The sequence below is a fragment of the Nyctibius grandis genome, chromosome 2, assembly GCF_013368605.1.
Source record: "Nyctibius grandis isolate bNycGra1 chromosome 2, bNycGra1.pri, whole genome shotgun sequence".
NCBI lineage: Eukaryota > Metazoa > Chordata > Aves > Nyctibiiformes > Nyctibiidae > Nyctibius > Nyctibius grandis.
The window spans coordinates 107076131-107091363 of NC_090659.1; the positions used below are offsets into that span (position 1 = coordinate 107076131).

At 36.5% G+C, this 15233-nt stretch overlaps 1 protein-coding gene across 3 annotated transcripts in view; it reads left to right on the forward strand.

The window, feature by feature from the left end:
* Positions 1-15233, forward strand: part of XPO4 (exportin 4) — an 88074-nt gene that overhangs the window by 42845 nt on the left and 29996 nt on the right. For 2 of the 3 annotated variants that reach the window (XM_068421872.1, XM_068421876.1), the window contains exons 6-9: positions 559-712; positions 8459-8571; positions 10992-11149; positions 11420-11594. In XM_068421872.1, the coding sequence (XP_068277973.1) occupies positions 559-712; positions 8459-8571; positions 10992-11149; positions 11420-11594 (600 nt within the window). The remainder of the gene's footprint in view (positions 1-558; positions 713-8458; positions 8572-10991; positions 11150-11419; positions 11595-15233) is intronic. The other variant, XM_068421887.1, reaches the window with a different exon arrangement.

A 15233-nucleotide genomic window follows, 5' to 3' on the forward strand; every position in this document is an offset into this window, starting at 1 on the left:
AGAGCTACAGATCTTTATGCGGTTGGACTCTTTAATTCCTTGGCTACCAATTGCAAACAAAACGAATACTCTGTGGAACAATGATAGTCTTAAATATAGCTTTGGTTTAAAGCCAAGGAGAGCCATGTATTTAAAAATATTATTGCAGATGGTGTAGTCTGGTTGTCTCAGATGTATTGTTTGGCCAGGCAGAAATGTTTTTGTGAAGGCATTGCTTTAAACTGGCTGTTGTAGAACAACTTACCAACTTTTTTCATGCCAAAGACCAACCCTCTCCTCCACCAGTTGTTAAAAACATATTGTTACGTTTTTCTTTTAATGACTAGCATTTATGAGAAGATCTTTTTTCTTACTCTTTACAAACACAATTCATTAATTTTGGCAAAAGAGTGTTGGGGGGGTTCTGACTGACAACTTCGGAATATTTTCTGTATTTTTATGAAAAATTGGGTGAAAACAGAAAATTCTTTTCTCTTTAGAAAAGTATTTCTTTTTAATCAACATTTTAATTAATGACTGAGAGACTCTATTAATATATTGTGTTCGTCCTGACTATAGGAGGACAATCTGCGGCAGATCTTCATGCTCACAGTAGAGGTACTTCAGGAATTCAGCAGACGTGAAAACCTCAATGCTCAGATGTCTTCAGTGTTTCAGCGTTATCTTGCACTAGCCAATCAGGTCTTAAGCTGGAACTTCCTTCCTCCAAATTATATCCTTTTAATGTCAGGCCCTTTATTTCATCTGACTTGGGTCACTTCTACCACGTGCTACGTAAAGTCTTTGTGAGGAGAGGAAAATGTAAAACTTACAAGCCTTATATTTAGTCCTTGATTTATGTTTTCTTCCATTAGTGCTCTTGGTCATCCCTGTGCTTGCTAACAGAAGCTGCTGTTGCTCTTCATTAAAGTTTTAAAGTATTTCATATAAAAGGCAAAACTCGTTCAGCAGAGCAGCCCCAAGCGGCGGGTTGATGGTCTGTCTGGTTGGTGCAGGGGAGAGGAAAAGTGTGATATGCTGCTTCAGTGCAGAACCAAATGGTGAAAAGGTCTAAGCTCCATTGAATTTTTATGTGGAGATCTGATCTGTCCTACTTTTCTCCCTCAGAGGAAGTGGCAGGTAAATGCCCCATTATCTAGGAATGTGCCTGCTCAGCCAACTCCTCATAAAAGAGCATGGTCATATACTAGAACATAAAATAGGTTCTCTTTGGTCTCAATAGAAAGTATTTACTAGCTGAGAGAAGAAATGGCATCTCCTTTTTTTGGCAATATGCAGGTACCGTTGCTTGCATTTTGACTTCTTTGTGACGTGTGCTGATTATGAAAGTCCAGAGAAAGGTGGAGACGGGAAGTAGAGGAGGAAATGGGAATCAGAAAGAGTCTTAGTGAGGGAGAAAAGAAAAAAGATACAAAAATGCTCAGCGCAAAAAATGGGCTAGAAGGATATTGTAGAAATAATCAATCACATTCTCTATTTAATAGAGGGTTAAGACAGCACTTGCAGTAAAACATTACAATGCCTCCTTTAATAGTTAGGCTGTCTTTAAGATGCTCGGCACACTTTCCAAGAGCCAAATTTTTCAGCTGGTTTATAAACTTTTTGAAACCTTTTGAAATTGCTACCAAGTTATACATACTGCAGGAATCTGGATGTTGCCTTCAAATCCACTGTAAAGGATTTTATTTGCTTTCTGGGTTTGATAGTCAGAAGGCAATTATCTGTGTGTTTCTGTTCTTTGCTTCTGTTCATTACGCAGTGGGCAGCAAAAGTGAAATTTATTTGAAACTGGATATTCCTTGGTTCACATCTTTAAAGCAGAATACCAGTTACGTTGTCTTTATGGAAGGTGGCACAGATTAAAAGTAAATATATCACTCCTTTTAATCAGTGAAGTGATTTGGCAGGGGTCCAGAGAGGAATTTAGTGCATGTGTCTACAAGACTGAGACTAGAGTTAAATTATTGTATCTTACAAAAATTCCGTCTGAATTTTAGTCTTGCTCTGTGTGAACCTCTGATGTAGTCCCAAACACTGATGTTGTTACATTTTGAAAGTGAAGGCTCTAGTTCTTCATGAGGTCTTTATCCTAGGCTACGGTTTGCAGTGGTGGAGCTAGATATATACAAGCAAGATGTGAAGTCCTGGGAATTCCAGCTTTCATTTATAACTCTATATAATATGAAGTGATTTATTCTTAGGTGCTGGTGAATAAGTGTTAATTGAAATAGCTAAGCAAGCCATACTGCTGCTTAAGGTTAACAGCGTTTTCTGCTACTTGGTCTACTTGAGATACTACAGCTGTTAAACAAATTTGGGCCACTTCTGGAGTTCAGATGGACCTTTAGCCTGAACCACCACAAGCACTCTTAAATGGCTGTATTTCAACTCTTTTCATAACTTCTGCTCCACTTGATACCATATTTTTGTTTTCTACCATTGGACATTTCATTTTGCTGTAAGAATTACAGCATCAGCTTGGTCTCCCTCCTCTATGCAGCAACTTGTTTTCACAGAAGTTGGAATGGCTTTAATCATCCTTGAGAAATGCGAGTCTTATGTGATAAAGATTCAGTAAGTGTTGGGGTTTCAGCACCACGTTGGTTATGTTATGGCATAAATCTCTCTTCCTTAAGAAGACTGTTTTAAAAGTAACTTGATTGTCGGCTCATGGGCAGTGAAACTTAACTTGGCTGCAGTTTCTAAGTAGGTAGCACGTTACATAAGAACATAAGAATTGCTGTGTTGATTGATCAGTTGGTAACCTTTTGGTATCCTCTTTCCAAATCTTGACAGTATGTGTGCCGTAGTGTTGGGCATAAATTTAATACTCGAAGCATAGAGTAAAACAATCCATTGTATCCACAGATATATCTTTTTTTCCTTTAGTTGGTATTTCCTTTGACAAGGTAGTATTGATTCTCAGTGTTCCCTGCAACATAACAGTAATCTGTAGTATTTGTATATAGTCTTTAGCAAGATTCTTGTATCTCCAAAAAAAGGAAGTAGCAGAAATGTGCATTAACTCTACGGTGACCATCGCCAAGAGGCACATTATTTAAATCACTAAGTTGTGAGAATTACGTCAAAACATATAACTTCTTAAGAGTTCTTGTGCTGTTACAGGATAATTGATATGTGTTGCACTGTTAAATGGACAGTGCTGGCACCAGTTATAACAGAAGAGTTGTAGTAAGTCTGTATAGTCTATTGCTAGCAAGAAGAGCTGGCATGAAAGATGCGTTCTGGAATAGCCATCTCATTGGAGCAATGAAAGAAGAGAGGCTGGGACCTACCTGCTTTGAAGTTGGAACTCAATAATTTTTGAGCATCTTAAAACGTAGTGCCTGCAGGAAGGGCACAGCGTGATTACTCAGGAGGCCTCCTTTCAGTCATGTGCAGTTTCTTCCATTTCATTTTCTAACACACAGGCTATCATCTATCGTTATTTTTATGTACTTCCTCAAGGTATTAGTTCACCTGGTGTTGGCAGATGCTTCAGAGGTTTTTTGCAGTACTGTTGGAAATGACAATAACATAGGATTCCTATTTTGCACTAAGAGTGTATGGCAGTCTCTTGTGGCACGTTGGCTTATGTTTTCAGTTTCTGTTTTCAGTGCTGTTACAGCACTGTTAAGTATTGTTTACTGAGATAGAACTAGTTTTAACTGCATCTTTTCTTAAATTAATGTTTTGACTAATTAAGGAAGTGGAGGTGATCAGTACTAAGAGGTACAGCCCTTTCCTTTACAAGAATGCCTTCAAGGATCTCACTCCTAGTCCATTGTGAGTGTCCAAAATCTCCAGGTAAGGAGATGAATTGTTGCAGGACTTTAATGCACGTTGACATGGACATATAATATGTCCTATGGATGGAGGATGTGATTATAATTTATATTCTGTTACCTCCAGAGATGTTTCTCACTTCTTCTTAACTTTGGGATTTATCTGTTCTTGGCAGCCACCTTCTAATGGACTTTGGATGAATGTACTCAAATGGAGAAGTTCTTAAACAGAACATAAGATTTTTGTCCAGCTGTCTCCCATCTACAAAAAGGTGTCTATTGTCTGTCATTAGGAGCTGTCATAGAACTGCTTATCCCTTATTTGTTAACATATATATGAGCTTTAGTTCTCGTTTTGGATTTGGTGCCTCTGCTTGCTTGGAGGCAAGCTGGCAAATTTTCAAGTGAATGTAGAATAGAGGATTGGATTTAAAATACTGGTTACGTAAACCTAATGGTTATTTCCATTTTTTTTTTCCTCATTGTTTTCCAACAATCCACTAATGTGCATTGTTGCTGTTCCGTTGAAATTAGTGGTGTGACGGCAATTGTGTGAACTGACTGAAGCTTTTGTGTGATCTGAATGCTTTTTTTTTGACTGTGTGTGTTCCTCGGCCACACAGTTAAAGGAACAAAGCTCTTCGTATCTCGGTTTTGAAAATGTCTTTTAAACCTCAAGCCAGAATGAGACACCTTTCTGGGAGATCCTGTGAACCATACAGTTCTGCAGACTTTCAAGATTTGAACTCTGTCCAACCCAGATTGGTAGCATCTGTTATGCATAATGGAAGTGCATGAAAAACACATAGGAGACTCGGCACTGGCATGGCTACACTGCTAGCGGCTCCGGAACTGCCCAGTTTTAAAATTAGCTTGGGTCTTCCTATGCTTCCTACGCCTGTTGCTGCAATCTGAGTCCAGTGTCTCCAACACAAAGTAGTTGTTTCACTCTCATGACAGTTAAGAATACTTGTGTTTAATCATTAAATATTTAAGCATACATTTCTTCTCCTGAATGCTGGATATGTTTGCTGAGAGTGCAAGTTATACAAAGGTTCTTGAAGCATTTCTCCATAGGGGGCAGCAAGCCTCTGCATCAGTTTTAGACAGTTGCTCCTAGATTCATCCCATGTGCTTGGCTGATTAGCTAGCAAGCTAGAGAAAGTCTTAAAAATCCACATATAATCAGTGTATTAGTATTATAACCTGAGTGGCGGATTTCCAAGCAGCTACCATTCTAATGCAGTTTTTTATTTGTAAAATATCAGTGTAAGACTGACACAAAGTTCTCTAGAAATGTTCCAAACAACAAAGGTAAAGTGATTAAATTAACTTTTAAGAAAGATATTCGGGCCTTAGCACTTCAGGAGTTTTCCCTCTGTTTCTGAGTTGTTCTTCACTCCTGTGGACAAATTTGTGAATGAGGGTCTGGCAGAAGAAATCTCAGCTTTGGTCTTTGAGTTCCTAATTTACTGCTTTGTGGAAGGGCGAGCCTTGCTTCTCTTAAGAGAAAGACTGTGGGATCCATTCTCAGATAATAGAGTTTGTGGGAAGTCCTGAAGTGAAATGTTATAATTCCTCATGGCTGCCTTAGGATATGAAATATTTCGATACTCATCCTCACCTATGAGTCCCTTCCTGGGACAGAGGCAGAGTGTGAGGAAAACTACACATTTGTTTATATTTTATTTTCTTTTTTTACTATATTCCTCCAAGAAGCATATAAAACTTCAAATTTATCTTTTTTTTTTTTTTTTTTTTTTTTTACAAATTACAATTTTAAAATTACAAATATATAATTTTAAAAAAGATTACTCTCTTTCTCCAGCTCATGAAACAAAACCAAGCATAACACTAATGGCTACATACATAAATTTAGGCAAAGATAAAAGAAAATCTGTCTTACATGTTATGGTCTTGTCCTCTATGCACTAATTAGTGAACATATGAGCCTTATCATACATGAAGGCTCTAGTTATATTCTTATGCTTTTCAGTGTGCTTGAGACATGTTACTGAATAATCTGTTCCAATTCAAGCAGAAGTTTCTGGTCTCTGTAGGAGTTGGTGTCATAAGTCTTGTGAACTGGGTGGAACACTGCTGTGCTTCTGGTAGCTGTTTCTTAGCTTGGATTTCTATGTCATTCAAAGTGAACTGTAATGAGAGTTACTCATTCTTCAGTAGAATTGGGAATGTTACAAACATTTGTATTTATTACCAGAATTGGTTTACAATTGTTTTTCGTTTAAAAAAAAAACCCAAACACCAAATTAAAAAAAAAAACCAAACAAACCCTCTAGGATGTCATAGTAGACTGATCTATGCTTGTCATAAATCTGTGTTATAGCTTGAGTGCTACAAAAAAGTGTTGTACTAGTTCTGTACTTTTTGTTTCCTCATAAGTTTTGAGAAGTAAATTAATTTTTGATTATGAAGACAGCATTTGTCCTGTGTACACCAGCGTACTAGATAATTTAGTGCCTTTTTTTTTAGGTTTGGCATAACTGCGCTGCTGCTAATAAGACCGAACCATAGCACAGAATAAATTGAGGTATTTCACAGCAGCAAGCATCTCCACAGCCAACTTAAGTTAATGTTTGCCTACATCTAATACATGATGGAAAATGGGTGTAAGATCTCCATGATAGGTGCAGGCATAATCTGTATTGTTCAGTGAACAGATATTTTACCCACAAATCTGCTATTGTCACATATGTCATCAGTCCATTAGTGCGAGAAACAGTACTAAAAATAACAGGATAGGGCTGCTAAATGCTAAGGCTTGTTAAAATAGTGAGAGCAAACTGGCCCTTCTTTCATTCCACATGAAAAGTGTTATGTTGCTGGTCCCCTCTGTAGACTCAACCTAGTGAAGAGCAAATTGATTTTCAGAGATCGATAATGTGTCTATGATCATCTTCTGATACTGATGTATTTCCAAGCCAATCTTTTATTGGAGAGTTACAATGAAGGCCACTCTTGTTAATAAACTATTTTAAAATACTGTTTGTTCTAAAACATTTCAAATGAAAGAAAGATAGTTTAATGTGACAGATCTGATAAAATTAGTCTTAATTTGTAATATTACTCCTGATAAAGGATGCTTGCATGTGATAATTTCACATTCCCCCCCCCCCCCGCCTTTTTTTTTTTAATCTGGGAGAACTGAAGCATTTGTGATCACTTAAATGACATTTGTATTTCAGATGGAAGTAAAACAGACAATTCTGTCATTTTTAGTTTTTCCCCATCTGAAATAATGTAGACCTGGTATGGTTTAACGCACACTGATAATTTTGAAAAAGGTGAAACTGGTTTTGTTTTGTATTAATGTGAAAATCCTTGATTGTTCTTATGCATTATAATGTGCTGACAACAGTTCTGGACATGTACTACCAACGAAAGTCTGCTTGGCGTTGTGCCGTGGAAAAAGTAGCTTTTTTGGAATGTAGTACTGCATGGTGTTGTTAGGAATTCCTGTTTTTGAAAGAACTTGGAAGACAAGTGTAAATAAACTAAAATTGTGCATCCTGCTTTGTGCCCCAATCCTTCACATTAAGCTAGATGTTTGCTTTATAATTGTTCTCTTAAACAAAACCCATAAAAAGTTAAGGGGTCTGCTTTCTTGAATGATACCATTGTGAAATTTATTTTCTTCTAGACATATAAGGACTTTCTGGTACAAGTTTTTTATAATACCTGATGACTTATAGTACAAAACTTAATACAGTTCATTATGAATAAGTGAATTACATGCAGCTGAGCATGCTATTGCTTATTCTGATGGTTGGGTTAGAAAGAGATCAGAGAGGATACTGAAGGGTTTTAAAAAGACAAATGAAAACCTAAGTTGCTGAGTTAAAGCTGTTTTACTACTACTTGGATTCAAGGGTGTCACAGAAGGAAGCACTTTCAAAAATCTTTGATAAACATTCTTCTGTGTGATCAGATGGACAAAAATGTGACCTGCTTGTTTAAATGTTTTTGCTCATGTCTCTCTTTTTTCTGTACTAGAGCATTTGCAGAACTTTGTAAATTAAGTTATTCCAAAACACGTGCTAAGAACTGAAATGAGTGCAGCAAAATCATGGCTTCACGGTGGGCGCATTTTTCATGCACGTCTCTTACAAACGTATTTAGTATGACGATGCCCTGTGGTGCCTTATGCTTTTGTTCTTCGCAGTGTGATTAAAAAATGTAGATTAATGCAGGGCTAACATATCTGCATTCTGTGACACATATTTGGCTATTTAGAAAAGTAGGATATAGATTTCAATGAGCTATCTTTAGCTATCATAAGGCTTTTTTTAAAAGCTGCCAGGAAAATTTTTTAGAAAATGATTTCCTATTTTGCATGAATTTTAACACCTGTTAATTGCGGTTGCTTTTTTCCCTTCTCGCCGTGTCACATTAGACACCCTGGTTATCAAAGTGATCATATCACTATGGTATGTCTCATAATTATGATCAAACTGTTATCTAACATTCCTGGAGCATTCTTTTTTTCAATACTTAATACCTTTTATTCCTTGGCCTCATGCATGAATTATGCTGTGTATGTGAAGAGGCTTAAAGTTTGTTTCCATTACATTCTTTCTGAATGGATCCTGTTGTATCTAGGATTTTTTTAAAGCCAAGTAGGAATGTTATTGTTGACCTTGACACCAGATAACTGGGCAGACATTATATAGCTATGTTTGAATCCTCACAAAATGTGATGCTAAAGCCAACAGAATCCTGGCGTGAGACCCTCCTGGACAGCAGAGTTATGGAGCTTTTCTTTACAGTAAGTTTCTTTCTTCAACTTTCATAGTCCAGACCACAGGGAAAGCAGCTCCTTCCTGTTCTAAAACTGTATTGTTGGACTCTTCCTTTTGCATCAGGTAGGACTGATTCTGTTAACTTCAGCTTGCTTTTCAAAGCAAACAGAAGTATTGTATTTTTCCTAGGTTACTGAATATGTATTTTGCCTATAAATTGCTTCACATTGATGACCATTAACAAAAGAAAAAGGTGTATAGTTATCTAAACTTTTATACATTTAATACTTCTGGACATGAACTCATCGAACGAAACCAAGCATGATGAGTAGTAGCAGAGTATATCTTTCAGATAAGGTGTAATGGCTTTCAAAAAAAGATCAAATGAACAGTATGCGTTTGCTGATCTTAAAGCATTTGCTCAACAGAACAGCTGAAAATAAGCAATTCTAGCCAGTTTCAGCATATGGAATTCTGCATCTCTTTCCTCTCACAAAGTAAATCCGAACAAGTTAAAATAGATTAAGTTAGGAGGGATGGGAAAGAGGTAGAGTTAGGAGAAGGGGATGTAATACTCGATTTCTATCATGTGAAAAACCCCATGATATTAAAACTGGATAAAACTAGTATTTTTTTCTTTCTACAACTGTTGGGAGAAGTTCGTAGTCATTGCTTAGCTGGGAGTTACTGCAGCAGCAACATATACTGGCTTATAAATGAATTTACTATTCTATTTTATCTTATGTTACATCTCTTGGGACCTGAGAATTCAGCATTCTCAGGCTATTTCCATTTTTGCAAAGCAGAGAAATAATGTGCTCAAAACTTGGACAAAATTGTTATTAGACAAAGTAAATATAACTCTCCAGTGCTGCTTGAGAGTGGTCTGATATGTGTTTGGGTACGTGTCCTTACTTTATAGGATTTTTTTGATAAATTAGATTTTTTAAAAAAATTTTTTTTTACTGCAAGTTTATCTGTTCCAGCAGTTTTGAAAAGGTGAAAAAATCACTGGTAGAACTCTTAGCAGCTACACACAATCTGAACAGCTGTCTAGACTATCCAGACAGTTGCTACTGTCAGCTGTGAACCTCCACATGCAAATAACTTTTTGGCTTACATGTTAACCCTTCCTCATGTAATAGTATGAAGTTGTCAGAGTTAGATATCTTTTTCTTTGATTGGTTTACAATTACTTATTCATGATAACAATAATGTTTTGAATAACATGCAGAATTGTTTTAATACATTTGCATTTTACTTAATAGTAACCAAAACATGCCTGTATTTGATTATTTTTGCATGAATGCTAGCCAGGGGAGCATGCTTTCAGTTTTGGTTTTAGATTCCTAATTTGCAATGGTTGAGGCTTGTAGTATTAGTTTGCTATTTGAAGTAATGTAAGTGAATGATAGTAATTTATATTCGTTTATCTGATCTGAGAAATTTTAATAACCTTGCAAAAGTTGGCGGGACTGCCATGTTAGAGAGCCTTCAGTTCTAATCTCAGCCTAGTGTGGGATGTATGTTAGGAGGGGTATTTCTGTCACAGGGTTTGTTTCTCCTGCTAGTTTGATCTTTCAGAGATTAACTGTGCAGCTAATCCAACGAGTTATGAGTTGGGTGAAGTTGCAACTATAACGCCACAGAGAAATGGTTAGTGTTTTAACTGTACTTTTATGTATAATATTGCTGAAATAATTTAACTAAATTTGCTTCTGGGTGAAAAAGCTACCCTATACTTATTTATTCAGTAAATCTTATGTGAAAAAATAGGAGGCATGAGCCTAAGAAAATTCTTTAAATACATACTTGACAATTAAAATAAGTATGTGAGAATACAATTACTGAAATATTAAGATTTGAATCTAGAAAGTCTCACCAGCAGAAGTAACAACGTAATAGTTTGCAGAAATGCTGGAAGATCGCTGTTGGCCTCGTATAATGTAAGGGTGTTGCCAAGGAAGTGATGCATTCATTTTTGTATGTGTCTTCAGTGTTTACCTCTGCTAAAGAAGCATCTATATAATCTTGATTGAACTTGTTGACTAACTTTAGCAAGACTGCGTAGCCTAGGCATACTTAGCATAATAGAGATGACTGTCATTATTGCTGTTTTTAGAAGGAGCTCTATGTCTGACTGGCTAGCATCTGTTTCTCTCTTTAGGACATAACATTCAGTAGACAGTTCAATTTTCAACATGTAGGTGAGACTTAACTAAATGTTAGTTTCAGTGAGTTGAATCAAGGCTTGCCATTTTGTGATCTGAATTGTGATCTTGACATTTACTATGGTTTAGAGGGTTGTAGAAACCCTTGTATTTCAGACTGAATGGAAGTTATAGTAAGCTTTTTTTGGTGTGTGCTCTTTTGGCTTGAGAGCCATGTGACTGTTGTAAGAACACCCTATTTTCCATGTATTATTAAGTATCTCACTTCCTGAAAGGTACATCGAAAAATCAGAGAAGATACAGATATGGCCCAAGATTCATTGCAGTGTCTGGCACAGCTGGCGTCTTTGCACGGGCCAGTCTTTCCCGATGAAGGTTCGCAAGTTGATTACCTGGCACACTTCATTGAGGGATTACTGAATACTATCAATGGGTATGTATGCCTGCTCTCTAAATTTAGATGGCATCTTTTAATCTTTAGTTTGGTGTAACGTATCTGTGTGGAAAACTGGTATGGCTTGCTTATTTCTGGGTATAATTTGTGTGTACTGTTGGATTACTGAAATTAAGAAAAGGCAGTTCAAAGTAGGTGGTGCTTAAGTAATATGAAATGTATTTATTGAGTGAAAATGTTTCAACAAAATTAATTCACTTATAGCATTTTTCTTAATGGCAAAAAACTAACTGCTATTTCTATGTATAGAATTGAAATAGAAGACTCTGAAGCAGTGGGAATTTCCAGTATTATCAGCAACCTGATAACTGTATTTCCTCGCAATATTTTAACTGCCATTCCAAATGAACTTTTTTCTTCATTTGTTAACTGCCTCGCACATCTCACTTGTTCTTTTGGAAGAAGTGCTGCCTTGGAAGAAGTGGTAAGTATCTGCTCTCAAATAGTAGGTAGTCTTTTTTTTGTTTCTCTCTATTTGTGATAAGCATAAGCAACATGAGAATTTGGCTGTTTTATTAATAACTGTTGTGAATTCAATGGTGGTGTTCTAGATACTTCTGAAATCACATCTGAGAGGATTTTCTTTTTGTTTCAAACAACATAAGGAACACAATTACACACTGTGTGCATCTTTCAGACTTTGGTTTGATTTAAAGCACTTGTTTAATTTTAAAAAGAATGGATTCATTTAAAAATATTAAAGTCTTTAAATATTGCTGACTTAGTTTTGTAGGACTTCTCTGAAAACTGTTATAGATAATGAACGGGCTACAGTCCTGAACACTTAAAATGACTACTTGAACATATGGACAGACTGAAACTTAACTGCTGTCAGGAGTTCTGAGTCAGGAACTTCTGTTTTAAGTGAATGTAGCTGTTAAGATCTGTTGTTAACCCCATACTTCTAAGCTGTTCAAATCATCCCTTCGTTGTTGACATAGTTCAAATGGTAATTCTGTGTACAAATCTAGCACAGAAATTCAGAGGATTTTTTTCTGTTTATTTACTTCTTTCAAACTTTGGTTGTAATGTTAAAGAGCAGTTGGGATAGTCTAAGTCTTCTGCTTCTAAAAATTGCATTAAAAATAAACTTCCAAGGAGACCTAGTTTAAGGAAAAAAGCCCGTAGGAATTAAGGTGAGTAATCGTGCACATGAGCTATTTATGTGCAGTAGCTATTGATTTAAAATGAGACTATCAAGATATTAGCCAATATTTCCCAGTTGCCATTAAAAAGTATGAGTTTTTACCGGTTTTGCTATAACAACTGGGCTTAATTACCTGAGTTTGAAAATAATTATAGAAGTATTTAATTATAAATTTGGTGGACATGTTTCTTTCCAGAAATCACAGGTGTGTTAATTAGCATTCATTGCAGAGCATTAGATCATGTCTTTGCTGCAAGGTTAAAATGTATTACACTTGGCCTAGCTCTCACTTAAACTTTCAAGTGTGTTCATGTCTTAATCAAAAAAATAGTGATTAAATTTAGAATCTAAAATACAGCTACTTTTCAAATCTTATTGGTCAAAACTTGCCCTGATTTTGGGATTTTCTAGTAGAACATTGAACATATGTTCTGGTGCTCACCAGCACATTTAGGAATGCTCCTGAAGCCTTTATAGAAAAGATGCATCAAAACCATAGGCACCTATCATTAATTTAAAAGGGACTAAAGGGATGTTGTTTCCTCAGTTAGCCTCTTGTTATGCGAGACCTAGAATATGCAACCATGTTTAATGAAAACAGTGCTCAACATAACGCCATTCAAAACACTTTATCCCTCAGCAAAAGCTTACAGTAGCTTGTACCACAATCTGGTACAAAGTTTGTTTTGGAAATGACTGGCCAGTTATGCCTAGTAAACTGTGTCTGCCTACACTTATATAATCCCATAGGTTTTGCTGGAGAAAGTCTTTTCAGTATTAAACTTAAATGTTCTCAGATTCAGCAACATCAGAAAGAGAGAATGCAAGATTTTTTTGTTTTAAGAGAGAGTTTTCTCACTGTCCTTGAATCTTCAAATCATTCTGTGGGAAGACAAACATTACACTTTCACCCCTTCCATTCTGTCATAGCTCTTACAGATATCTCAACTTCACACTGTTTCTCTGATTCCAGGATGAAACAGAATTCTGCGGTGATAGGCCTTCAAAAAAATAATTCTTATACCTTAGCAGTGTGTCAGCAATAAGGCATGCTACCGAGACATTTAAGTTATTGCTGACTTAATCCAGATGGCGTAACAATACTGTGTGCTGATCCTGTAGAAACTTTGCATATACTTTGCATCCCTGAAAAAATCTTTTGACTTAGGAATGTCCCAGCCATGGTTAATGTGTTCCCTGAACTTCTTGCTTAGACTGCTTGTAGTGACACCTTCTGTGAGCTCATGTGCTGTCTGTAATTAAGAGCTTTTGATAGATAAAATACATGCAGTGTGCTTGGGCTCAGTAGAATCCTCAGATAATATTCCTGGAACTTTTCAGAAATCTGAAGTGCAGCAGAGCGCAGGCAGGCGTGCTCCTTAAGCTTTGCTGGTCAGAAAAGCCATTTTCCCCATATTTCTGCCACTTCATATTGCAAGCAGAACGTCTGATGTGAACATTGCAGAAACCCTGTCAGGCACAAGGAATCTATTTAGCTGAAGACCTGTTGTGGAAACTGTCAAAATTGGGAAGTCCTGAACCATAATATGCAAACCACTTCAAAGCTGCTAATACTGATTTTTAGCCAAGGGCAAAAACCCCACAATCCAAACATCATGTTCAAATGCTGTTTTACATTAACCTGCCTGTTGGGGTTGGGGAGATTGGCTGAAGGAAGTTGAAACGTTTGGCTGAACAGCTACACTGGTGGAGGGTGGTAAGCTTCAGCGATGCTGGGGGTTAGTTTATGGTGCAAGTTGGAACAGTAATTTCTTCCTTTAACAGCACTGGGTCTGAGAGAAGGCACTTGTCCACAGCTGTGCTTTGCCTTGCTCAATGCTTAGTGCTTATGCAGCAGTAGAAATTAAATAGTCCATCTGAATTAGTGAAGATTATGAACAGGATGTCGGATGAAAAGTCAAATAGAAATTATATCAAACGCTTATTTTTCTCAAAATGAATCTTTATGTACTGTTCCTGTTTCATGATATTTTTTTAAAATATCATGTGATGGGAGATAACATTCTGAGCTTGGTCCTCTCTGCTGTGCTTCCAACTCTTTCCAGCATGTTGCTGCTTGACAAATTTTAGAAGTGCTCTTTCTTCCAAGGGTCAGAAGACTGAAGGCAGAAGTACCAATTTTCTTTTTGTTTCCCATACTACGGAAATTAAGCATCTTTGCTTTGACTTTACTGGTTGTATCTTGCCTCCCCTGAAGATCTGAGTTCTGAACTGGGCTCTGCCATTGCTTCTGTTGGATCCACGAGAACAATTCAGCTCCCCAGTGTATAGCATGTCACTTAGTTTACCTGTATGACATCTTTGGTAGCCCAGTTGTAGCTAATCTGAAATAAGGATTGGGAATTTTTAGTAAGGTTCCTTTGTGACCAGATTTGTTCTATATGGATAAACTCTTTCTGCTGTTTGGACACACACTTTATGGAGGCACTTATTAATCCTAACTTCCTTATGAGAATACCATAAAGTATTAAAAACTTTGTTTTCGTGGCATTAACTTCTGGATTACCTTCTCAAATAAATTAATTGGATAGATTTGAGTTCTTTTGTTCATAAAAAGACATGTCTGTTTATTGGTTTATGCTCTGGATTCTTATAAATTATTAACAGTTATATGTAAGTTATATATGTAAATATATTACACACACATCTCAGAATATTTCGGGATTGAATGACTGTCTATGAATTCATGTGTCCCTTAGCCAAGTTTTAAAAAGACACGTTGTGGTGTCCATCCTATATTTGTGGCTTATGTTAGCGTTGAATACAATTTTGCCTCTCTCCTTGTCATCTTCTGCTTTTGTTTTCACACTTCCTATATTTTACCTTCTGTAAATATGACCAATTTGCAGTTATAAAATGGTGCTGTGAAGCTATCTTGAAATGCTTCCAATGTGA